Source organism: Dromiciops gliroides, chromosome 2 (assembly GCF_019393635.1).
Source record: "Dromiciops gliroides isolate mDroGli1 chromosome 2, mDroGli1.pri, whole genome shotgun sequence".
Lineage (NCBI taxonomy): Eukaryota > Metazoa > Chordata > Mammalia > Microbiotheria > Microbiotheriidae > Dromiciops > Dromiciops gliroides.
Window position 1 is genome coordinate 278821118 of NC_057862.1, and position 27498 is coordinate 278848615.

General features: G+C 37.7%; 1 protein-coding gene across 1 annotated transcript in view; it reads right to left on the reverse strand.

The window, feature by feature from the left end:
• TGFBI (transforming growth factor beta induced) overlaps positions 1-27498 on the reverse strand; it is a 58865-nt gene that overhangs the window by 9333 nt on the left and 22034 nt on the right. The window contains exons 3-14 of the mRNA XM_043990364.1: positions 21704-21768; positions 19776-19936; positions 19257-19421; positions 18112-18258; positions 14688-14829; positions 12159-12371; positions 11807-11944; positions 10729-10874; positions 7561-7697; positions 6404-6534; positions 1636-1760; positions 233-335 (exon numbers count right to left, since the gene is read on the reverse strand). Coding sequence (XP_043846299.1) covers positions 233-335; positions 1636-1760; positions 6404-6534; positions 7561-7697; positions 10729-10874; positions 11807-11944; positions 12159-12371; positions 14688-14829; positions 18112-18258; positions 19257-19421; positions 19776-19936; positions 21704-21768 — 1673 coding nt within the window. The remainder of the gene's footprint in view (positions 1-232; positions 336-1635; positions 1761-6403; positions 6535-7560; positions 7698-10728; positions 10875-11806; positions 11945-12158; positions 12372-14687; positions 14830-18111; positions 18259-19256; positions 19422-19775; positions 19937-21703; positions 21769-27498) is intronic.

Here is a 27498-nt window from a genome sequence, read left to right on the forward strand (position 1 = left end):
AGGTTAAGAAAAATGTCTAAGAACAACATACAGGCAATCAACTGGATCAGGACTAGGATTAAAGCTCAGCTATTCTGACTTCCAAATCCAGTGTCCCTTCCTTTAGAAAAATCTTCTACTTAAACCTACTGTGTGTGCTGTGCTCTCTCCCTCTCCCCCAAACCAGCCAAGATAAATCTCTGAGGAATCAGCACAAGGTATCCAGAATAGGCCTGCTACCTTAGATCCTTACCTGGAGGTTGTAAAACACTCTTGATAGCATAGATCACCCCATTGGTGGCCATGATGTCATTTTCTGCAACAGGTTCTTTGTTGACACTTACAGCAGCATTTTTCTAGGGGAGAAAATGTAAAAAAATCATTCTGATATAGAAATAAAATATTCTACAAGAATATAGCACAAATCAATGTTAATATTGATTAAGGCAGGAGAGTAGATAATTGGAATCCACAGAGAATCCAAAAATCTTTACCACTTGTCTCTATTTGTCCTTTGAATATCCAACAATCAACCAAAAATCATTTATTAAGTGCTTATTATGTGCCAGTAATTGTGCTGGACACTGAAGATACAAAGATAAATAAAAGTTACGTAGAAAATAAATACAAGGCACCATTTCAGGAGATGCCACTACTAGTTCAGGGGGTCAGGCATTTGAGCCGAGCTTTGAAAGAAAGTGAGGATTCTAAAAGACAGAAGTGAAGAGAAAATGCACTTCAGGCATGGTGGATTGGCAATGCAAAACAATAAGGCAGGAGATGGAGTCATATGGGAAAGACAACACAAAGGTCTGAGTTATCAAGTAATGTGAAAGGGAGTGATGTATAAGGCTGGAAAGGAAGGACTCTACTGAAAAAAAAATGGCCTAGACATCATAGATGTGGAGACGGATGAAGCATCTTTTTAATTTACAAGTTGTAAAACAGCCAGGAATAAACCAATAGATTCAGAAGTCATGGAAGAGTAGTGAGACAGTGAATAGGAACCAAAGTTTTACTGTCCCTTCTTCTCTCTCCCTTCCAGAATCTGGGCATAATCTGAGCAGACTTATCCAAGATCATGGAACTACAAGCCTGGGATGCTTTTCATCTCTACCTGTACCACTCAGAATCCCTAGTTTCCTTCAACACTCAGCTTCACACTACCTTCTGCCTTAGGCCTCTCCCTGTTCTGCCCCCATCTCCCAGCTGCTAAAGATTATACTGTGCTTACTTTGTAGGTCTCCCCTTTTGGAACATACATTCACTGTGGTTAGAGATGGTTTTTGCTTTTTCTTTGTATTCTCAGCACTTAAAACAATGTCTGGCCATACTCAATACGAGCATTAGTCTGTAGTAACTAGCATTTATATAATGCTTTGAAGTTTCCAAAATGCCTCACCTATATTGTTTCGTTTGATCTTTGTCTTTGATCATAATGCCAGGCTGATTCTACTGAGGAAAACTGTTGGTATTTATTTCAAATCCTTACTACTCCCAGAAGGCCCAACTTTCTGCATACATTGTCACTTTCATGAAGGTTTCTTCTTGTTATCTGGAACTCAATAGTGATGTGGTGCCCAGGTAGGGTCTAATATAGCCTGAGTGTGTATAAAAATCTTCTCGTGAATGAATAAACAATAAAGGAACACTTACCGAGCTGATTTCCAGTTTATCACCTTGTAGAGACTTTAACCTCACCAGGGCCCCAATGGCACCACTGACCAAGATCTCATCCCCAACATGGTATTTTAAAATGTTGGCAAGTTCCTTAGCATTTCCTAAGAGGGAAAATCATTTGGGCTTTGTTAGGAATACAAAAGACACAGAAGCATTAATGAATGGATGGACATACTATTGTGATGACTGTCAAAAAGTGTTTAAAAAGCTCAAGCAAACTTAATAGTTATAACCCTTATCCTTTGGGGAACTTACAATCTATAACAAATAACACTGAAAGAAACAGGTACTCAGTAAAGACCAAAAAACAATTACCAGCAATCTAAAAGGGGAGAAGATTATTTATTAGAACACCATATATGAAAATATATTATAAATATATGTTATATGACATGATATCTTATGATATATGATATGTTCAGTTTGGGGAGCTCCACTTTCCATCCATCTGACATACATATAGATTGTAGTCCATCTCTCATTTAATAGATAGTACGAGGAAGTTACCTCAGGTAACACAACTAGTAATTTTTAAAGGAAGAATTTTAAATCGAATTGCTTTTCCCTTCAAGCTGTCTCCTCTTGTTGTTCAGTTGTTTCAGTCATGTCCAACTATTCATGATACCATTTGGAGTTTTGTTAGCAAAGATACTTGAGTGGTTTGTCATTTCCTTCTTCAGCTTATTTTACAGATGAGGAACTGAAGCAAATAGGGCACCTAGTATGTGTCTGAGGTCAAATTTGAACTCAGAATGTCTTTCTCACTTTAGACCTGGTACTCTGTCCTCTGTGCCACCTAACTGCTCCAGGTCTTCTGTACACTATTTCATATTGTCTCTCCCGTTTAACTATTTTCATATCTACAAAGTCAAGGGAGGTTAATGAGAAAAGGAGGAACCAATCGACTTCCCAGATTGGACAGGGTAAACTTTACCAAGCTGCCTGAAGAAACTTATCTTCCAAATAAATACCACCTGCGTTATACCTATCTCAGTTACAGGCCTTCATGCTATTTCTAAGTCAACAACTTAGTTATGATGTAAGGTTAGAGGATTCATTTTACCTCTGTATTTCAGTTTTACATTTAGAAAATGAAATAATTGTTATTTCTAATAATAGGTACTGATATTTACATAGTGCCTTAAAGTTTGCCAAGCATTTTACATCCATTAACTTATTTACATCTCACAACCAACCATTTCATAAGGCAGGTGCTCTCAGTATTATTATCTCCATTTTATAGATGAGGAAACTGAGGCTCAAAGAGTTTAATTAAATGCCTTGTACACGGTCACATATCTAATGATCCAATTCTCTAAACTTAGGTCTTTTTGACTCCAAATCCACCACTGTCTCCACTACACCATCTTGCCTCTCTAATGATGATAGCAACAGTGGGAGACATTTATACTGTGCATTATAATTACAAAGTGTTTCATACACATTATTTTACTTGATGCTAATAGCAACTATGTGAGACAGATAGTCAATCATTCTGTCAACAAGCTTTTATCTAGCACTAGTGTCTAGCCTAGTGATTGGTAATATGGATACACCAAAGTAGTAAATCTCTTGATGTTAACATAAATAACATAAATCTCTTGATCTTAACATTAACCATCTCATACTTTTCTAACAAAACTCTAGTGCCTGGAGATGAATTTACATTTGCCTGTTGGCAGGTAAGAGCAAGGGGACCAAAATATGTGAAATACTGTGTGAAGCCGGGCTCAAGGTTGAGTCTAATCTATGCTTGAACTTACTCAGTCCCAAAGCACACTGCTCTTCTGGAGCTGGGAATGAGTTAAGTCATACACCTCCAAAAGCATTAGTCATGTTTCCAGAAACTAAATATTTGCTTCAAAAGTCAGAGACTTTTCCAGCTCCCACATCTGGGATACTTCATCAGAAAAGTGGCTACCACTAGGTATACAAAGTAGTGATATATTTATACTTTCTATGCTGGAGAGCATTTTCTTTCCAAGATTATGGTTTCCTGATGGGTGAACCTAGAGGAATAAACAGCTGTTATCTGGGGAGACTGTGGTGGTGAGCTGGGTATTACCCCCTATAGTGTCTCCTGATCATTGCAGTCCAGCATTCCTTCTGAACCACATCAGTGTTTTGACCTACTAGGTAAAATATGCATTGGCTAAGGCTTATATCAATAAAGCTACACAGATGCTTCCCAAATCAAGCATGGGAGTCTTTTTTTAAAGTTACTAGTTGTGGGGGCAGCTAGGTGGCACAGTGGATAAAGCACCGGCCCTGGATTCAGGAGGACCTGAGTTCAAATCTGGTCTCAGACACTTGACACTTACTAGCTATGTGACCCTGGGCAAGTCACTTAACCCTCATTGCCCTGCAAAAAACCTCCAAACAAACAAAACAAAAACCCAAACAAACAAAAAGTTACTAGTTGCCTCCTAATCTAAATTGAGACTGATATCAGCCAAATGGCTGGATTTCTCCAATGGTCATTTATAGATCATTTCTACTGTTACAGTGCCTTTCATCTGAGGAATTAGTAGATTTTTTTCCCTCAGCACTTTGGAGAATTCATTTAGTCTCTGGAAAACCCATATTACTATTAAGCAATAGAACCTTTAAGCACCAAGGGGCAATATCCTACATACACAAATGAATAGATCTAGTTTCCCCTACAGAAAGACTGTGGATGGCCAAAGGTGGAGACAAGAATTGAAGAGACTAAAGTCTCTCCAGAACTGGACAGAGCTTAAATATTGAGTGTATGTATATGCACCCTGACCATACACCAAAGAACTACATTGGGGGCAGTGGCAGAAAGTGGCAAGATCATTGGATTTGGAGTCATTGAAATGGAGGGGGGGGATTTCAAATGTAGTTAATATCCACTTATAACCATAGGTTCATAGATTCAGAGCAAGGAAAAACCTCATTGACTCTTTAGTCCAAGTCTTTTATAGCTGAGGAAACTGCGTCCCATGAAAGTGAAATGATTTGCACAAGGTTGCACAGATAGTGAGACTTTAATGTATATTCTCTGATAATTGCTCTTTCCTTTGTACCCATGGCAGTGTTGCCTCTGGGTTCAAATCCCAGCTCTTGTACTTGCTACTTGTGTGCTCTTAGGGAACACTTAGGGAATTCTTAGGAAAAGCCTTGCTATACCTTAGCTTTCTCATCTGTAGAATGAGAAAAGTTGACCTCTGAGGTCCCTTCTTCCAAATCTGTGATCTGATGATACTCCACATAGACACCAGAATAGTATAGACCATTATAAGAATAAGATAGCTTTTTTGCCTGTAGATGTTGGGGCATCATGAAAGTGAAGAATCATATTTTTTCTTCTTCCCTGATTATGTTATCACAAAGGGAGGTCCAACAATCTCTTTCTACATTAAGAAACATTTATTTCTTGTTGGAGAGACAAAATGGACAGTTGGTGTTGAAAATGAAGGTGAAGGCATACTCTTTAGGAATATGAAAAAAGGGGGCTTACTGGACAACAATTAATTGATCCATGAAGACAGCTGCCTATTGGTTTGGAGAGGAAGGAAATGAAGTTGGAGGAAGTTCAAGTTCATCCATTTAAGAGACTACAAATTAAATTTTCTGTTTTATTTTCATGCAATGGTCAAATGAATGATATGGAGTATGAATTCCAGAGTGTGGATAATATAATTCTTTTTTTTTTTTTTTTTTTTTAGTGAGGCAATTGGGGTTAAGTGACTTGCCCAACATCACACAGCTAGTAAGTGTTAAGTGTCTGAGGCCAGATTTGAACTCAGGTACTCCTGACTTCAGGGCCAGTGCTCTATCTACTGCACCACCTAGCTGCCCCGGATGATATAATTCTTAATTGTTCATGCTGTTAAAAAAGGAAAGACTCGCTGACCTGGGATGAGTTGGGGCAGGCCTGCCTAAAGGAAGGGGGATAAGTTGGAGCAGATAGGGGCTTTCCTGCCACATCCTTGATGCTAAATCTACAAGTCCTAGGTAATAACTAAGAAGTAGGACAAGGAATTGTGGTGTAGTGGATATAGTAGGCCTCAAAGTCAGGAAGAGAGATGTTTAAATCCTGCATCTGTCATCTATTGGCTGTGGGACCCTGAACAAATCACTTACCTTCTCAGTGCCCTAGTCACCAAAAAAGCTCCCTACTACCTACAAAATCTACAAAACAGACCAAATTCTGTCCTCTCTCTCCACCCTATCCTCCATACCCCCCAAAAAAGAAAGAGGGAGAGAGGCAACATGGTCCAGTGGATATTGGACTGACCCTGGAGTAAGGAAGACCTGGGTTCAGGCAGCACCTTTGGCACATACTAGCTCCATGACCAAAGCTAGGCCCCTTATCCAAGGCATTTATCCAAGATTATACTGTTACCAGTGAGGAGTTGCTGATCTATACTAATAGAAGAAGTTTTCACATTGAGAGTTCCCCATCCCGATGATATTGCAAGTTCAGCAGGGCAAAACCAAACCAAACCAAAACAAAACAAAACAATAAAAAGGGAACAGAATATAGATAAGTATCAGAGTGGCTTCCCTGCTCACCTTCTAAACAAGACCTCACTTAACCTAACTGCTAAACAGACATAACTTGATGTAACCTTATGGTTTTGAAGATCTTCCCAGGTTTCTTCTCATGAGAACCACAGTTGGAGAAGGAAACAAACATTTATTTAGAAAAAAATCCCTGAGAAAAAACAGTTGCTCAGACCTCCTTCCTGGACATATGGCGATACAAAGCACATACCCATAAGTTTATTCAGCTCCCCTGGTGGCAGGGCCTGGAAGGCTTCATTTGTTGGAGCAAAGATGGTGTAGGAACCTTCTCGGTTGAGGGTTTCTGTCAGACCTGCAGTTTGAATGGCAGCCACCAGCATGCTGGGGAAAGACAGAGATGATAGCTATTGGAGAGCTTTGGGGGACTTCAGTTTTCAATTTTCCACAGGGAATGGGGGAAGAGAGGTAGAATGTGGATGCCTAAAATTCACAATCCTCAGTTTAACCCTGAACATTAAGCCCCTCTCTGCTAAGATTTTTGTCAGGGCTGCTCAAAGGAACAGCACAGTCTGGTTTGAATCTGGTCTCTTCTCTCTCCTGGCCCTCTCTTTTTCTCCTTGGCCTCTTCTCTGGCCAGTAAAGTTCCCTGCCGCCAATTCCACGAGTCAGTCAAACAACTGGACCCTCAGAAGATGACAGTGAGAAGGTGGAAATTGAAGAGGTGCAAATAAACCACACACTAAGGAAGCAGCTCAGGAATCAGAGGATTTAGCTTGTGCATGGTTTCTATTGTGCTCAGAATTTTATTAGGTTTGACTTAATCTTGCTGGCAGCTGTGCTTAGTCATGGGAAACACAAGTGAGGGGAAGTTAGTACACCAAACGATGAAGTAACAGGCAAGTTAGAAATTTAAAAAAAAATGTGGAAAAAACAATTGGATAGAAGTGATGGGGCCTTCAAAGACGATAACAGAAAGGAGCTTTAGCTGCATTAGACCACCTACATAGAGAGGGATATGAGGAGAAGAGGAGGGTGGAAAGTGAGCACAATATTGAAAAAAAATAGACATTTTCTCTGTAGTGGACACTTAAACAGTAGAGAGTAGCATTTTCTTTGCATTTTATCATTAAATGAAATTATTTCCCTGGGGATTCAGAAATCACTATTAGAAGGATATGTTTTAGGCATCGATATCTTATTTTAGGTATGTCATCCATAGTTTCCATGTTCTCATTAGTAAAGTTCACAAAAGGCTATACTTGACATAAACACTTAAGATGGAGGAAGCAGGGGAAGAAGAAAAGGAGAAGGGAAATTGAGGCCATGAAGATGGCAGACAATTGTCACTTATAATGTTAATTGCAAAGGATATCTCTGGGATGGAGAAAGAAGGAACATAGTTGTTACCTGAAACGATTGTCAACTTTAAGAACATCCATGATAGTCCCCATTGGTGGTGTCAACATCCGGTCCACAGTAAACAGGGTGCCAAATCTTCCCCTCTTGTCATGGGCTGCAATGCAGCTGTTCTCAATACACAGGCTCTGTGGAAGTAATGATGGGGTGGTGGGGAGAAAGACTGTTTATCTCCTTCTTCTTGGGATCCCTGACTCTCATTTGTGACATCAGATTCAGACATAAGGAGGAACAAACTCATTTCCTGAATTTCAACTGATATGTTGGAATGGATCATCGAGGCTAAGGGAGAATATGACCCATGTTTTCTATGCTTGGGAAAATAATAAAGATGAGTATATAAATTTCCTGTTCAAAAATCCTTAATGCATTCCTTATAGTATATAATATAAACTTCTTAGCCTGGCATTTGAGGCCTTCCACAATCTGGGACCCACCCAGATTTACTTTTATTTCATATTCCTTCTCTTCACATCTTCCACAAATTGGACTATTACCCATTTCTTGATCTCATCCTAACCATCGCTCTCTTCTATGACTCAAATGCATACTTCTTTTGCTATGTCTATTGGAATTCTTCTCCTTTCTAAGTCATCTCAGGTTCCAACTCCTTTATGAACTCTTTTCTGATCCTTCTTCCTCATCTTTCTCCACTGGTAGTGAAATGTCCTTCTTAAAATTTCTCAGAGATCTTTGTATGTCTATTTTGTCCTTCAGATGTTCTAAAGTTTAATTTTGTACATGATATATTGTGATCATTAGATAATAAACTCCTTGTGCCTCTGGTACCCAGTACAGTGTTTTAATACATAGTAGAAATATTTGTTAAATTGTTGTTGAATTCAAAGAAGGTATGAAAAAAAGTTTTGGAAGGTCTGAAATAAGCAACATTTTAAAAAAGAGAGATACCTGGATGAATGTCTAATGTCTATTAGCCATCAAATTAATTGACTGAACTCAAATTGGGGCATTTTTATTTTCAGCCTACTGGTTTGATTATGACCATTTTTAATAACAGCTACACTTCTATTGTACTTTAAGGTTTGTAAAATGTTTTTTGTGGATAGGGTAACCAATTTAATCCTCACAACAGCCCTGTGATATAGGTGCTTTTATTATTCCCATTATATAGAGAAAGAACCTGGGGCAGAGAGATTGTCCAAAGTACAGATAGTTAAGTTTCTGAGTCAAGCCTTCAAACTCTGGTCTTTCTGATTCCAGTTACATTCCTTAGAAATAGCACATGAAAATTATATTTATTGAGTCAAAATTATATTTATTGAGGCAAGGTATTAACTATATTTATCTTCTCTCTTTTGAATTCTGGAAAAATGTGCTAAGTTTCTCAAAATCACCCTTGATTATATAGGGTAATAAGATATATATTAGATATAAGATATACAGGATAAGAGAATCTCAGAGGTTATTTTGTCCAATCTATACCAGAACAGGAATCTCCTCTATAACGCCTTCAACAAATGTTCACCCAATCTCTACTAAGAGTCTACTAGTCATGGGACAATCATTGCCTTCCAAGGCAGCTCATTATACTCTTGAACGGCCCTAAGTGTTAGGAAGTTTTCCTTCTACGGAGAAGAAACCAATGCATGCCTCTTTCACCACTGTTATTAGTTCTTTCCTCTGGGATCAATGATTTTTCCATATGATAGCCCTTCCCATAGTTCACAAAATGTCAGAGTCAAAGAATTTAAGAGTTGGAAGGGACCTTGTCAATCATCTAATCTAACCCATAAAAGAGAGTTATGTTCCCCAGTGTCACCCTTCACCCCGCCCAGGATGGAAATTTCCAGTTTCTTCAAGTGATCATTATATGGGACGATTTCCAGCTCATCTGAACACACTCTAGTTTGTCATGCTCCTTCCTATGATGTGGTGATAAGTCTGATGATGACAGAATACAGCAGGGCCATCACCTCCCTTGTTCTGACACAATGCTTCAATTAATTCAGTCTAAGATTACATTGTAAGGTACTGTGTTGTAGTGGATAGAGAGCCAGGCTTGGAGTCAGGAAGATCTGGGTTCAAATTTTGCTTTCTATCACATACTGCTTGTGTGACCATGGCCAAGTCATTTAACTTCTCAGTTTTTTAAACAATTCTCTAAGACTATCTGTTACCACCAAGTTGCTGAACTGTATCCATGGAAGAAGTTTCCATAACTTGAATTCACAACACCAGTGAAATCATAGGGGTGGATAAAAACAAATTAAAGTTATCTTTTTTGGATACTATGTCATACTGTTGACTCACATAAAGCCTGCAGGCCACTAAAATCTGAATGAAGGTCTTTTCCACATGTACTTTTGACTAGTCACCTCTCTCACCTTATACAGTGTTTTTTTTTTTGAAGCTAAGTGTAGAACTTTACATTTATTTCTTTTCTTTTTTTTTTGTGGGGCAATGAGGGTTAAGTGACTTGCCCAGGGTCACACAGCTAGTAAATGTCAAGTGTCTGAGGTCGGATTTGAATTCAGGTCCTCCTGAATACAGGTCCTGTGCTTTATCCACTGTGCCACCTAGCTGCCCCGACTTTACATTTATTTCTATTTAATTCTAATCTTATATTCAGCTCATTGTTGCAGTTTGTCAAGATCCTTTATGGTCCCAAATCTGCTGTTTGCTATGTTGATTATTTTTATTTAGCTTCCTGTCATCCAAAACTTTAATAAATACACTGCCTATTTCTTCATCCAACAATGTTGACCAGGTAGGGCCAAGAATAAATTCTTGGGGCACTCTATTAAATGTGCTAAGCACCAAATAAGTACCACTAAATAAACAAAATATGATTTTGAAAAAAGCATAAATAAAAGTATAATATTTCCTGACAGGATGCATGTTTGCTCTATTCTCTTGGCCCATAGCAGCCCAGCCCTTAATTCTCCTAGGCAGATAGTGTGTCTAATTTATCTTCAGAGATTTCTAGAAATAATCTTATATTCCCAATATAAGATCCTATCTCAGCATTATTCTCAGGAATTTTTCCCCTAGATTTCAAAAACATTTTAAATAGAAGATCCCTTTACTATTTCTCCCATTCTGCTAATAAACAGAGATGTGATGATGATCTAGCAACCTATAGAACTTTTTAAAAGAAGGAGCATAATTACAAACAGGTATAATAAGATCAGAACTTACGTTACGATAAACAAAAACTCTCAGTTTCTTGCCACCCAGAGTGTCCAGGGTCTGTCCATGGTACAGATACTTGGAGGACAGCTGATCTTTAACAATGTGATTCAGAAGCAAATTCTTCATGTTGGCATCTACATAAGGGACACCATCTGTAAGAGAATATTTATTAAAGTTCAGTGAGGCATTTTCTTATAATTAGCAAAAAAAGATTTGGAAGGTGAATATAGTAAAAGCACCTGCAACTCACTGAAATTTAAAAATTCAATAGACATTAGCTGCCTCTTGGGTGCACGAGAGGCAGACTTTGAAGTTTAAGCTTTCAATAAACTCTGGAACCTATCTGTGAAGATGTCCAGAGAATGGCTGGTATTGAGGTGTTAAATGTTGAATAGGAAGTTTGGAAAGCACTGAAAGGTTGAAAATTCTTTTGCTCCTTCCCCCAGTGGCATGGTTCAAATAAGACATGAAAATGATTTACTCTCTATTTGTGGGTGTCTGCAGTCCAGACCTGTGATTTCTTTGGTTTGCAGAACACCCTATATGGAAATTCCCTCCTCCAGTGTAGATCAGAAATTCATCTGTAGCATATTCTTGGATAGTTATTTGGAGCAATGAAAGAATAAGTGATTTTCATGGAGTCAGACATGCCAGTATGTGTCAGAGGCAGGGTTTGAACCCACCTCTTCCTGACTCCAATGCTAGCCTTCTATCCACTATGCCATAAATTGCATCCCTTACTCACCATTACATGTGCAAATGATCTTATAAACAAAAGCATAAGAAAATTAATCTTTGTCTAAAGATGCAGATTCTGTTTTTTAAGGAAATGTTCCTATCACCCTTTCTTCCTCACACATTTTTTACAAGTGAAAACATGATAAAATCTTAAGTTTACCCTGAATTTGTATCCCCCCCTTCCTGTGGCATTAAAATGTAACTTATTTAGTGAGACTAAAATTCCATGTGTATTGTGCCCATTATTTCAAATGAAGAATTAGAGAGTGTTGGGGGGTATAGTGGTAGAGAGAGGGTCTTTCCTTCTAAGTAAGTTGTCGTGCCTTTTTTTGTGTGTTAACTTTACCTTTGAATACAGAATTCAGAGGGGCAAGTAGGGTCAAGCGTTCTGTTCCAGAGAGATGAGAACCAAGGCCAGCTTGTCTATAAAGGTCAATAGACGTTGAAACATCAGACTCAGCAGCCAATTCAAATAGAGTCTTAGCTAGAAGAGAAAACAAAAGTTGGTTGGAAAATTTTAAATACTGCTTTGTTTGTTGTTCATCCACCCTAAGGCATGTCACGCATCAACAAGAATGTCTTATTGGGAAGCAACAATCTCCTACAAACATCACCAGTGCAGAGAAGGTTCAGAGAATTAGGATAATGATATCTTAGAAAAATTAACTTTAGAGTATGTGGATATTACTGAGCTTTACCTGAATCTGGGATCAGTAGCTCATCCACATAATGGATCACTCCATTGGTTGCCAAGTTGTCCTTGTTTGAAATGATGGCCTTCCCATCAATGGTGAGCACATCACCATTACAACCCACCTCCAGGGTGTTGCCCCCCAGAGTCTCCATGGACAGTCCTGCAATGATGGCTTCAGCACACATGGCCGTTTTCAGGATGTGGTTGTTTAACAGATCTGGGGAATAAACAGGACATAGCTCAAAGTAAGAACTGAAATCATAACGAATGCATATTATTGGGAGAGAGAGATGGCACAGTGCTATAAGATGGAGATTGAACATAGCCCACTGTCATCCCTAGTGCTGAGAGTGGCATACAGCTGATTATGGCTCAGAATTTCACAGGATTTAGACCCAGAAGAAATTTTTTTTTAATCCTCTTATTTTGGAGATGAGGAAACTGAAATCAATGGGAGTGAAATGACTCCAACCCAGAACTAGTGAATAATTATGCTACCAGGAAAGAAGAGAAGGACTAATATATGGGTAATTTGGTTTTAGGAGGAGACCAGCCTTGCTGGTAAGAAGAGACAGCATTTGATAAGAGTCAAAAGAATGAAAGTGTTGGAGAAATAAATAGAGAAGTTGGAAGGTACAAAGGACAAAAGAACCTGAGGTGTCTGGTCCTAGGTCTCCTCCCCTTATGTTATCTTTGTGGTATATAGCAGTAACCACAAGTGTTGGTGTTGGTGTTGATGTTGATGTTGGTTTGGCTTAGTGCTTTATGCTGCACTAATACCCCTTCCCTTCCCTCCCCTACACACACACACACACACACACACACACACACACACACACACACACACACACACACTCTCATACTCACACTCACTCACACTGTGCTCCATTATGAGAAACCAGTAATGGTGAAGCTGTGGAATCAGATCCAGTCTAACATTTGCTGCATGAATTGTCATAGCTGAGCTCACTTCTTTGTCTCCCCAGTGCCTGACATACAATAAGTGATTAATAAATGCTTGTTGGATTTCTTGATTGATTTCTGACTGTGTTTGCCTCCTTTTTAAACGTAAGGCATAGTTTTGGGTTCCCATGGAGTTGCAAATTTCTTTTTGCTACAAAATATAGGAACAGAAACACAATAGTCATCAGTAGGGGGAAGTTGCAATGCACTGCATTGAAAAAAACTGTTTGCCCCACCAGAGGAACAAGGGAAGAATTTTTGTACTCGTTGGTGTTTTTATTTCTAGGTACCGTAGGGCATGTAAATACCTGCTGAATATAGCATCTGCTAGCAAACGGTGAGCCCAGCCCTATTATAGGAGGGGCTTTGGTCGTCCAGACTCTAAATCTAATGCCTTGGCCTTTCTCCAAGGCAGGTCTGAATGCTTTGAGGCTGACTCAACTGCCAAAGAAGCAAGGACTCAACAAAGATGAATAGGGTTGAAGGCACTAGGGCGTAACTGGAAAGAGCGCTGGACTTGAAGTTAAAAAACAGTCTATCATTTCCTATGTTGTCTAATGAAGGGTAAATGACGTGCCCTCTCTAGGACTCAGTCTCCACAGCTGTAAAAAGAGGGGAGAGCACAAGATGAATTTTAAGGTCCCTTCTAGCTTTAGTAGTCTGGGATTGTGTGGATATTTACTATCTCATTTTTAAAGCTTGTGTTTTAAGTAAAGTTTATGAAAAAAATTATTTGGTTAAGTTTTAGTTTCTTTAGTTTGACAAATAAATATAAGGTCATTTGCTATTGAGTTCAAACATTTAATAGACATTTGCCTCAAAAAATTAACAAAAATTCCCTGAGTCTGCACTCTAAGGATCTGTGTTATACATGACTAAGTACTTATTAACTGTGAATTGGAGCAAGTTACTTAACCTCTATGGGTCTCAGTAACCTTATATTTCAGTGGAGGTCATACTAGATAACCCCCAATGTCCTTTCCAACTCTGTCTCTTATCCTTTATTGATTAAGATTTTATGCATTCATTTCTAAGTCTAGTTGTCATGCCTCTCTCACAAGGTTAATATGAGGATTATATTAAATGATATTTATAAAATAACTTATAAGCCATAAAGTGATTTACAAACATGAACTATTTTGTGACCATTTTTCAATTTCAAAAGATCTGTGACCTTAATGGGAAGAGTTATGACTTCCACAGGTGGAACCTTTCCACTCCTTAGGAGATAGTTTTATGCACTATGATTACTTAGGAGCCAAACTTTTGGTGATGAGCTTTTTCTGAGCTCTTTAAGTAGGGTGACAGACATAATCTGCTGGGTTTGTAATGGAGGGAACCTTATAACTTGAAAGGACTTGCCAGACCTCGTGTCCAGGTATCACCCTTATAAACCAATGAGGCATTGGAGAAGCACTTTCAGTGTAAGATTATTATTATCATTACTATCAATAGTGATGATGATGATGACGACAACGATTGCTATTACCAAAATACTGTCTTTGGATTCAGTCACTAACTTTGGTACCAGGCCTTGCTTTCCTGTACAATTGATGAGTGGACCACTCACCTTTCAGTGCATCAGGATCACCCAGAATACGGTTCAGGGTGTCTGGAGGGATCTTCTTAAATGCTTCATTGGTTGGGGCTAAGAAAGTGAATTGACCATCACTTTCTAGCAGAGTGTTAAGGCCTGAAGCAGCCACAGCAGCCTAAAAAGAAAGGAAATGAGATACCCATTTAGGGAATTCAATTCAAGTGAAAATATATTTCTTAAGTGCCTACTCTGTAAAAATTGCCAAAGATAGACTATTATAGAATTCCTGCCTTCAAGGTGCCTGTATCCTGCTGAATCCTACATCGGAAGTGGTTCTTTTGGGTTTTGTATGAGATTATTTTTCTCCAGGGAAGAAAAATGAAAGAGCATAATGCAGCTGGCCTTAGACTGACCTATCTTCAAAGGGTTTAGAATTTTAATTAAACGCCAAATCAAAAGGCAAGTAAATTACATCTCTGCTTAAAGAGCCCCTAATGCTAAATAATTAGATTAGTTTCTGGCACATGTGCCATTTGTGTGATCCTACTATTTTATATCCTTTGTTTATTTTTATTTTCTAGTTGCATTGTGATATGAAAGGAATACTGGATTTAGGGTCAGAAAGCCTATGTTCAAATCTTAGATTCATCATCTTTATATGTATTTGTTCTTAGACAAACCTAACCTTGAAATAGAGCTAAAAGGTTCAAGTATTAACCTCCAATTTTTATGGTCTAGCAAATTAAAACAACTCTGGTATATCACCTCATACTTATTAAATTGGCTAAGATGACAGAAAAGGAAAATGACAAATGTTAGAGGGGATATGGGAAAATAGGTACACTGTTGGAGCAGTGAACTAGTCCAACCATTTTGGAGAACAACTTGTAACTATGCCAAAGGGCTATAAAGCCATCAAAAAACTATAAAACATTTTGACCCAGACATGCCACTAGTAGACCTATAACCCTAAGGTATCAAAGGAATAGAACCCATATGTACAAAAATATTTATATTGGCTCTTTTTGTGGCAGCAAAGAATTGGAAACTGAAGGGATGCCCATCAATTGGGAAATGGCTAAACAAGTTGTATATGCTTGTGATGGAATATTATTGTGTTATAAGAAATGATGAAGAAGATGATTTCATAAGAACATATGGGAAGACATATGAACTGATATAAAGTAAAATAAGCAGAACCAGGAAAACAGTGTTCACCATAATGGCAATATTGTAAAGATAATCAACTGTGAAAGACTTAGCTATTTTGAGCAATACAATGATATACCACAACTAAAAAGGACTAATGATAAAAAATGATATCCACCTCCAGAGAGAGAGATCTGATGAACTTTGAGGATAGATTGAAGTATATTTGTTTCCTTTATTTTTCTTGTGTTTTAAAAGCCTGGAATTTGGCTAATGCAGAATGTTTTGCATGACTTCAGATATATAATGAGCATCATATTTCTTGCTTTCTCAATGGGTAGGAGAAAGGGAAGAGGGAGGAATAAAATTTGGAACTGGAAACTAATTAATTAATTAATGAAACCCCCCTAAATCCTATGATCTATTATTGTAAAATAATGCCTACATAGGAGCCCTGTGGGAACGTAGAAGCAAAGACACTATACAATTCAACAGTGAAAAGAAACAGTCAGAATGATATAGTGGAAAGGGTATTGTATTTATTCCAAGTCCAGCCACATACTATGTGTGTGACCTTGGATGCATCACTTAATCTATCTGGGCCTCAGTTTCCTCATTTATAAAATGCATTGATTTTATTAGATAGACCGTAAGGTCCTTTCAAGCTCTGAATCTATGATCCTCCAGAGCTCAGCTAGTCTATGGAAGAACTATACCCATACCAGCCTAGACCCAGAGTCTTTCAATTTAGTCTTAGAAATCTCCAGTGAAGAAGACACCATAGCCTCCCTCACACTATAATTCTGATGTCTCATGGCTATTGTGGCTAGGGAGTTTTTCCTCTCAAAGAGCAATGAAACTGCTTACAAAACAGTTTCATTTCCTCTTGTTCATTTACTCAAATGGAGTGGGAACAACTGCTCTTACCCATGTGGAAAGACAAATGTCCAGTAAAACCAATGAGGGAGGAAATTGCTTTCCTATAGCCACACAGGGAGACAGGATCTAAGCCAATAATTAAACCCCTGACTCCCAAATTTCAGTCTTTGCTGTCACCACTGGGATAGGTTATGATGAAGACTGAATATGGCTCGATGCAATGGGCCCAAGGGTTCCAAAAATCAATGCTTGGCAGACCCCTTGTTCTAGTCCAATGAACTGAAAGCCAGGAGACCCTGGTTTTCAAGAGAGAGATTCCTACCTCTGGAGCCAGAGACATAACTAGTAATTTTTGCACATGAGAAGTGACACTAGAGAGGCTTTAGGTAAGGAGCATTAGGACAGAAAAGGGGCTTATCTGGAGCATGGCTGCATGAGAGAAGACTCTCCATTTTAGCTAATTATTTTTGCTAAGCATGTGTTAAGTTCAGTAGTGTCTATAAACTGTTGAAGGTACAAGTACAGTTAGCACCCTCTGAATTTCAGCACTCAACCTTCCTTAACTCCTGTCTGAAACTAATGCTTTTCTGCATTTTAACTAAGGTGGTGAATAAGTAGCTAGTCTAGCATTCAATAAATAGTGAAGTAAAAGACAGCATGGTGTGCTGAGCAGAAAGAGCATTGGACTTAGAGTCCGATATCCTCTGTTCAAAACCTGATCTTCACCACTTATTAGATTTGTAATTTATAATGTCATGGATCCTTATCCTCAGTTTCTTTTTCTGTAAATTAAGGATAATAATGTTTGCACTACTTATCTTACAGTGGGAGGAAAGTGCTTTGTAAACCTTACCATAGAAATATAATTTACTTTTATTATTTATGACAAAAGTAGAATTATATGATTAATTGACAATGCCCAAGTAGCAAGTGAAAAGGAAGACAGAAACTCATTTAATCAAAATGGGTTCAAGCGTTTCATTTTCTTAAGGGCCTGGACAGACCCTAGAGAACCATACAAGATGCGCCTTCCCCCCTCCCGCTCCCCCATATGTCGCGTGTTTCAATCAGGCATCCAGATGTGACCTAGTTTATAATAATAATAACAAACAAGTGAGCTACCCGTCAGTGTCCAAGAAAATCCCTCTATTTCTGCTAGTGAAGCCAATAAGTTTAGAAAGTTTTGCAACTAAGCAGGAGAGACCCAGGAGTGAACTCATTAGAATAAATGGTGAGCTTTTTTTAGTATATAAACTCCAAATGACTGATACTGTCATTAATTAATTTCATACTATGTATTTCAAAGAAGTTTATTTCAAGTCTTGCAGAAAATTAAGAATTTTTTTCCTGACTACTCAAATATTGCATTTCTAAAACCAGCTACTGACTCCATCAAAAGAAATAGCATTTATCTAAGCAAAATGCTCACCCGAAGGGTTTCAAATGTATCTTCAATCTCAATGAACTGTTGAATGCTGTTGGTAGTGGTGGAAATGACCTTGTCTATGAGGTGGACCACACCATTGGTAGCATGGTGGTCTGCTTTCAGCAACCGAGCACAGTTGACAGTAACGATCTGCAAGAGGAAGAAATACAGACAAGGAGTTGGGACAGAGTGGAAACAAAAGCCTTACATGAAATGAGCTCAGAGTTTCTTTTCCTCAGACTGCTAATGGTCCTGCAGGATTCCCTCACTTGTTGGATCCTTCCAAATGACCTCCAGATGGAACCCAGTGCTATCTACTCAAATGCTTCATTTGTGGGTCACTTCAGTGAGGTGAGAGTCACTCTCTCTCTCACCTAATCTTTTTAAAAATTATCTTTAACCCCCTAAATAAAACTCTATTGATTTTGTCAGAGTTCTGCCTAGTCTAATAATGGTGATTATTTCCTATGTTTTTGGGGTTTCTTTCCTTCACATAGTTTAAAATAATTCTGACTGGATCGGTGATTTCAGTGGTATATGGTGCTTCCAGTGAGGAAGCTAACAATAAAGATTAGATCTATTATTTCTTTGATAGAACGAGTACCTACTAAACAACTTCCTTCACTAATACTGGTTGTCACATTCTCTGCAACTTTGAGAGTTGGAGAGTTGCCTAAAGTGTTAAGAAGTTAAGTGACTTGCCCAGGTTCACAAAACCAGTATGGGTCAGGGGTAGAACTTGAACCATTCTGGTCTTCCTGGTTCTGATGCTAGCTCTCTCTTTTTCTCAATTACACCATATAGCCTCTCAAAGAGGAGATAAACTACTTAGAAAACAAGTCCCACTGAAGATAGTGGGTCTTTATTGATAAAGAGCAATAGTGTATAAATAAGGAATACTACTACTCTGAAAAACAGCAATGGCACAGTAGGTGGATAGACAATTAACCTTAGAGTCAGGAAGACCTCTGAAACATACTAACTGTGTGACCAAGGTCAAGTGATTGAACTTCTCAATTCCCTGTGAACATTTCTAATACTGAGAGCTAAAGAAAAGTTGCTGTTCAGTACCAGTGGAATGACTGCTCTATAGAATGCTTGATATATTGATAAAAACACAGATCTGGACCCAAAAAAAGGTCACTTACCCCATTGGGGTAATGATGGATATGGATGTCTGAGTTCTGGTACATAGAGGTGAGTGTTGTTCCGTGTTTCAACTCATCAGTCAGGACTCGTCGGTCTACCATGTGGTATCGAAGTGCATTGAGTAGTTCAACATTGACATTGCTGACCAAGGAATCCAGAACTTCCTGGGAGAGTGAAAAGAAGGCAAGAAGGAAAAAAAATGTTCATCTGATAGTCCTGTGGTGACAGCTCCTTGTCTAGAGTCTTATACTAGGTGAGGTTGATCACAATTTTAGAAGCAATCTACCTTTTTAAATGGCTCATCTATGGAAACAAGTAAAAATATGTTTATACTCAGGTTTCCTCAGGGTTCAGTAAGGAAAAAAGGAGAAAGTTTCCTGACAAAGCACGTTTTAACACTTGTATAAAGGTGGACTCTATCTGTGACACAATTTCATCCCTCATTATATAATACCTCTTATGAATGTCTCTGACAAAAGAAGCAAGAATACCCCAGAAATAAATTATCTTTCTCTTACAGCAGACAGAGCAGCCCAGGCCTCATTGCTGGGAGCAAAGATTGTGAAACTCCCTGGGCCTTCCATCTCGGGTCTCAGTTTCTCAGTCCTGTCAGTGTAGAGTTGAGTGGTGGTAGATCCAACAATACCCAAGGTCTCATAAATGTTTGAGAGAGGCAGTGCTGCAAAGGTTAAAAAAAAAAAGACAATAGTTGTTTACATCAGAGGTCTCAAACTCAATCCACAAAACTGATAAACCAGATAAAAATGTAATTGGCAAATGTTTCACAAAATAACTAAAAATACAATACAGTTAAGGTATTGTTAACTTGGAGTTTCTGAAGTTAGGAATCCCTTTCTATTTGAATTTGACACCACTAGTGTCCCTCTCTGATGAAGGAGATTTAATGTTTGATGTGTTATCAATACAGTGAAGCCTGAGGTCTGAAATTCCTTGGAAACACAAATGCTTAACTTCATTGTGCATTAAAGTCATCTCAATTATTTTCCCACAAATCTTGATGGTAATTAAAAAAGAGAGAGCTTTACTGATTTGAACTCAACTATACTAATTATACTGTGTTAATTTAGAGAAGATTATGGCTGAACAAACCTTTTCTTCTTAGCCAATTGCAAGTTAACCATGCAGATAAGACTGCTGGAAACACTTTAATGAACTTAGAAGCATCCATTACATACCTTCCAAAATCAATGTATGAACTACAAATCATCGTTCTTAAGGAGGTGACCAATAAGCTCGTCCACCAAGGATCTCTACTAGAGAATAATCTGAATGAATTAATCCTCGTTTGAATTGAATTATACTTTATTTCTCTGGAAGCATTCTATAATTCTGATAGGTTTTCTCCCCAGAGGACATGTATCTATGTCCCAGATGCTGTGGCGCTATGTGCATTTTCAATAAATGGTAAAACTGAGTTATAGTGGTTAAATAATCTGATCAAGGTCACCCTGCTCCATTTCTTTCCCCCAGCCCCTGGTATCACTTAAGCCAGTAACACCATGTCCCAACTATGAATCACATTTGTCCACCCTTTCCATGGCCATGGTACCAATTGCCATTGTGTATTTTTCAGAATCCCAGATATTATAGAGTTTCTGGAGAAGGTGGAAACTATGTCAAAGGAAAAGAAATCCATTCAAGACTAATACAGTTTGTGAGGGTTGGGAAGATGCTAAAATAGGAGAGATACTAAATGAAGGATGAAGGGAAAATTCAAGGGTGGCCATACAATTTGTTTCCATGAGTGTTGTCATTTTTCTGTTTTTTTATAGTCTCTAAGCTAGATCTCCAAACAAAAAGCATTTCTTCACATGGCTCTAACATTTATCACATGTAAAAGGAAGCACTTCTCATCACAAAGAATTTGGGAGATATGGGCTGGCTTTGGTTATCCCATCTAAATTAGAAATAAAGAGGCTCATTAGTGGGATCCTACAGGTTCCCTAAATTTCATTTACTAAATTTTCTACCACGCATTCCCATACAAATCAGAAATGAGATGGGCCATTAGGCAGACACTGCTGCTATATACAGCCTGGAATTGCTCCTAAATTACTTCAATAATCAAGATTAATAAGAGGGAGTGAACTCATCCCACCTAAGCGTACCCAAGAACAACTTCAAATTTAGAGCCAAGTTCACCAGACTTAAGGAAAAAAATCCATCTCCCTGAAGTCAGTAACAACATTGGAAGAAAGACGAGCATTTCATTGCCTCTAGCTTCTATCAGACTTTGTCTTACACTGACAATACCAACATTACTCGTAGAAATGTCAGGAGAACATTAATGCTTCAGAATTCCATCCATTCATAATCTGAGAATGCCATGGAACTCTATAGCCCCTCCCATTTTACCCCCTTCCTCTATCTTGACCCCTTTTAGCTCTCCATCATGTTTTGTCAATAATTTTGGGGACTGGTTTACCCGCAGGGCAGCCTTTTTCTCCAGGGACCTTCTCATATCCAGGACAACATTCATAGCTGATGATTCTAGAATGAGAAAGAGAAATAGTGCTTTAGGATAGATTTTCAAATGCCTTCATTTTTCATCATGATTCCCCAAAAGATCATCTCCATCTTTAAATTAAAAATCAGCAAAATATGAAAACATGTTTTTATTTCTTCAGAAGTTAATTCAACTCAATTTAATAAATATTTACCAAATGCCTACTGTTCATTCACTCATTTGTTTAATGCTTATTTGTTTAAAAATCTTTGCTGTATTGACAGCCCATATTTGTATAACACATTTTACATACATGGTCTCATTTGAATCTCACAACAACCTTATGAGATGTATTATTTACAGATGAGAAAAGTAGGGCTCCAAGAAATTAATTAACTTGCCTAAGGTCACACAACTGATTGTCTTCCTGATTATATATATTATTGCCCAGTATGCAATTCACTTCCTTGCCTATGTGCTAGATATTAAAGCAAACCTGGTAAGACCCAAATAAGACCTGGTTCCTGTCCTTCAAACAGCTGATATTCTATTAAGAGTGGAAAAGGAATAGACACAAATAATTGTGATATAAAATAGTACATGGTATTTTAAGAATGGAAAAACAAAGTAAAATTGGAGCACAGAAGAGGGACACTATGTCTAACTAGGGGAAAGGTATAAAGATCAGGGAAGGCTTCATGGAAGAGATGATGTTTGACACAGATAGCACTTTGACAGACAGATGAAAGGCATTCCAAGTATAAAGAACAGCATAAACAAAAACTCAAGATTCAGAGATTCAGGGTATGATAAGGTTTTGTGGGAGCACAGAGAGGAAGGTGAATAGAGGAAGATAAGCCCATAAGGATAGTATCAGAGGATCTTAGGTTAGAATTGGAAGGATGATAATTCAATTACTTTATAAAGGAGTAAATTCTCCACAAAGATTTCACAAGGTCATATAAGTAGTAAATTACAAAACCAATTTTCAAATCTAGATCTTCTATTGCAAAATCTATCATTTTGCTATACCATGGAGAACTAGAAATACCAGGTTAGTGACTTTGGACTTTATTCTGCTGACAATGGAGAGCCATTGAAGTATCTTGCCTTAAAGTAGCATGTTATAGTAGGAAAATAATGAGCCTGGGAGTGAAAAAAACTAGTTTTGCTTTTGTCACTGCCTTAGTATGTGACTTTGAGCAAATGACTTCCTTTTTTCTAGAGCTCAGTTTTCTCTTCAAAATGAGAAGGTTGAAGTAGATGATCTCTGTGAGCACTTCCAGCCCTGACTCAGAATGAGAAGTATTCCAGTCTATAAGAAATATTCAATGCCTAAATATTTATGAGTCTTTGAGATTCAATTTTAAAACTTATTTTTTAATTTATTATTTAAGTGGTTGAGGTAAATAGAATGAATAGGCATGTGAGTGTTGTAACTCACATTGCTTTTACTGATAAAAGCACAGAGCCACTGGAATATTTGGGGTTTTTATTCTTTTTTTTTTTAAGGCACCTAATGTCTTGTCAGAAGTAAATTTTGCATTTAAATTTAAATAGTTAATTTAAATTTAATTTAAATTTAAATAGTTAAGTGATTTTAAAATGCAAAATTAGGAAATTATGAGGTTGAAAACCTTCTTTCAGGGGGCAGCTAGGTGGCACAGTGGATAGAGCATCAGCCCTGGATTCAGGAGAAGTTCAAATCTGGCCTCAGACACTTGACACTTACTAGCTGTGTGACCCTGGGCAAGTCACTTAACCCCAATTGCCCCACCAAAAAAAAAAAAAAAAGAAAACCTTCTTTTCTAACTCATGCCAATCCATGATGAAAACTTCACTATTAAGAATCACTTACTGCCTGTAATATAAGATAAGCCATAATGTAATTGCGTAGAATTCTTAGTCCTGCATCACTCACAAGAGAATTCTCAGTGGCTATATTATTATATCATGAAAAAAAAAATATATATATATATACACACAGACACACAGACACACACACACACACACACATATATATATATATGGAGTTTGGCATATTGAATAACTATTATTCATTGATCAATCTTTTTTTCCAAACTGCCAAAGTTGAGAGTTAAAATTCTAGGAAACCAGGGTTGGAAGGCATCCAAAGAGGTCATTAATCAAGTGGTAGGCAGCTCAGAATTATTGGAGGTGATTATGTAAAAGGGCACCACATGCACTACTGTCTAGATAACTTATTCAAGTCAATACAGAGTTTTCTTTCTATCCTATGAAAGTGTTAGAATGTTTATAACTCAGTTGTCCCAACAAAATTTTCCAAGAGTCCCAGGGGATGAAATAGTTCTTTTCTCTGGTTATAGAAAGAGATTGTTGGGAAAGGGAAGACTCAACACAGAAACAGAGGATTGAGAATAAAGCAGAAAGGAGAGTGGAGACAAGATGGTGGAGTAGCAGGAAGAAATACAAAGAACTTTCCCCCAGAAGACTCCTTCAAACAGATTTATAAAAAATGCCAGACTGAAACCTGATGGGGAAATCCAGGAAAAGTCACAGTGAGTCATTTTTTTCTAGCCTAGGTTGGCACAGGGTGGTAGGCAAAGTTGTCTGGAAACACTAGAGACAGGGTCTAGCCAGGACCTAGCCACAAGGGAGCTAATGCAGAGAGAGAATATGCACTAGGGAAAAAGGAGGTGACAGACCCATACTGGGACATCCTCACTCCCTGCCAGGGTACCCCCATACAAATATCAGGCCACAATAGTGGAAACGGGTCAACTGGCAACGTTCTTGATACTATCTATTTCTGGGTCATAGAACTAGGGCAGACTGAGGAGGGTACCTGGCATTCTAGGAGAAGCTGTTTTTGGCCTTAGACAGTACACAGAGAAGAGCAAGTTCAGAAGCAAGCAGCAGTAGTGTGGCTCAGATCCCAAGAGCAAGGCAGGGGAGGGAGGCGGGAAGAATGGCTCTCAGTTCCAGTTTTTAGCCTTATCTGAATCCTGCAGTGGAATAACCAGGGCAGGAATCCCATAACACAGAGGAGCCTGCAGTTCTGTCATTCTAAACCAGCAGAGCTTTCCAGCTGATTGATAATGGCTGAATCCAGCAACAGTCTACTGTTGCTCAGACCCCAAACCCAGGTCAAGAACTTACAAAACTCAGACCACAGGGAAATAGTCAGACTAGTCCAGGATCCAATCTTTTGAGAGCCCTAAAAGCTTGCAGATTCCCTATCTGAGCTATTATGGAGATCCTGGAACAACACAACACTCAGTATACCTCCAAGAAGTCAGCAATAGGACCAGACCAGACCTTTCTTCCAGAAATCACAGAGCCCAGTTAAAACATCAAGACAGGAAGTAGTCTGGAAGAATGAGCAAACAAAAAAAATCTCACCATGAAAATTTATTATGGTAACAAGGATGTCTAAGACATAAACCCTGGAGAAGAGAATAATTCCAAAATATCTATAAACAAGACCTCAACGAAAACACAGCTTAGGCACAAATTGAATTAGAATTCCAGAATGAGATAAAGCAAGGGTTTAAAAATAATTAAAATATTTTTGTTAATGAAATACAAGTTCTAGAAGGGGAAAATGGAAAAGAAGTAAGAGCAATGGAAGAAAGAATTGGAAAGGGAATTAATTATCTTGATAAAAAAAAAAAAGAGTACAAAGCCTTGCCTGAGCAACAAACTCCATGAAAATTAAAATGGACCAAATAGAAGCCAATGAGTCCATAAGGCAAAAAGAAATGTTAAAAAATCCAAAAGATTGCAACAAAAATTGAATAAAATATAAGATGTTTCACTGCAAAGGCAGACCTAGGGGAGAAATTTTTAAGAACCATTGGTCTACCTGAATGCTATGAAAAAAAAAGATCATAGACATCATATTTTAAGAAATCTTAAAAGAAAATTGTCCAGATCTCTTCGAACTAGAAGGCAAAATGTAAATAGAAAGAATCCACTGGTTACTTCCTGAAACAAGGTAAAGTAGATGCACTAGAAAGATTGGGAAAGTAGCACTGACATAGAAGAAAATTTCATAATGATGAAATCATTATATAATAAAATTATATAATAAAAACATAGTAAAACTCTCCAATTGATAAATGTCGAAAGGATATGAACAGACACTTTTCAGGCAAAGAAACTCAGGCTATCTTTAGCCATATGAAAAATTGTACCAAATTACTAAGAATTTAGAGAAATGCACATTAAAGCAGTTCGGAGATTCTACCTCATACCCATCAGATTGTTAAAGATGATAAAAAAAGAAAAGGACAAATTCTGCAGAGGCTATAGGAAAATAGGCCCATTGGTAGTTGGTAGACTTTTAAATGGGTACAAACTTTCTGGAAAGTAATTAACTACACCAAAAAAAGTTACTTAAAAGAAATCCTTTAAGCCATCTATATCCCTACTAAATCCATATCCCCCAAAGATCAAAGAAATAGGGAAAAGTCCTATATGTACAAAAATATTTATAGTAACTCTTCTTATGGTGACAAAACTGGAAACTCCTTTTCATCAGCTGAAGAATGGGCAATTAAGTTGTGGGATGTGGATGTGAAATATTGTACTATAAGAAATGAGGAAATAGATGGTTTCAAAAACATGTGGCGAAACTTATGTAGATTGATGCAGAATGAATTAACAGAACCAGAAAAACAATTTATGTTATAGCATCGATATTATAAAAAGAAGACATTTTGATAGTTTTTATAAACTGATGAAGGACAAAATGAGCAAAGTAGGGGGGGAATGATTTATACAATAAAAACACTATAAAGACAAATAACTTTGAAAGCTGTAAGAACTCTGATCAATACAATGAAAATCTATGGTTCTAAAAGACTGATGATGAAGCATTCTGTCCACCTCCTGTCAGAGAGGTGATCAATTTAGAATGTGAGATGAGACATGTGTTTTTACATATGTCACTAAGATAATTTATTTTACTTGGCTATGTATATTTATTTTAAGAAATTTTTTTCATTTTTTAATGGGATAGAAGAGAAAATACATTTCTATTAATTAAAAAGAACAATACAGAGAGATGAGAAAATACTATAGATATGGAATGTTGCAAGAACTTTCAGATGAGGTTATTATATTTTAGATTTACTTAAGTGTTTTACTTAGTTATGAAAGATGGCTCATAGAGTGGGGTAATCTGTAAATAATGTAAATAATGTAAAATGCAAAACATATCAATAAAACCTAAAAAAGGAGGTAACAAGTAATCTCAAAGTACTTTGATAGAAGGATTTAAACCAAGCTCAATGGACTCTCACATTATACTACTAATCCAATTCTACTTCCCAAATCCAAATCCCACAAACTTTTTTATTTTTTGGTGGGGGCAATGAGGGTTAAGTAACTTGCCCAGGGTCACACAGCTAGTAAGTGTCAAGTGTCTGAGGCTGGATATGAATTCAGGTTCTCCTGAATCCAGGGCTGGTGCTTTATCCACTGTGCCACCTAGCTGCCCCTACCAACATTTATTAATTTCCTACTATGTGCAAGATACTATGGTATTTGCTAGAAATTCAAAGACAAAATGAAGAATAGTATCTGCCCTCAAGAAGGTCACATTCTATTGGGTGGAGTCAACATGTAAATTAGTAAGTATATACATGATTTGAGGAGGCATAAAATTCTAATATCTAAGGAGATCAACAAAGGTTCCCTGTAGGAAATCATCAATATGCTGATCAGAAACTAAGGATACTAAACTAAGGAAACTAAGAAGTTAAAAGAGAATATATTCTAGGCATGCA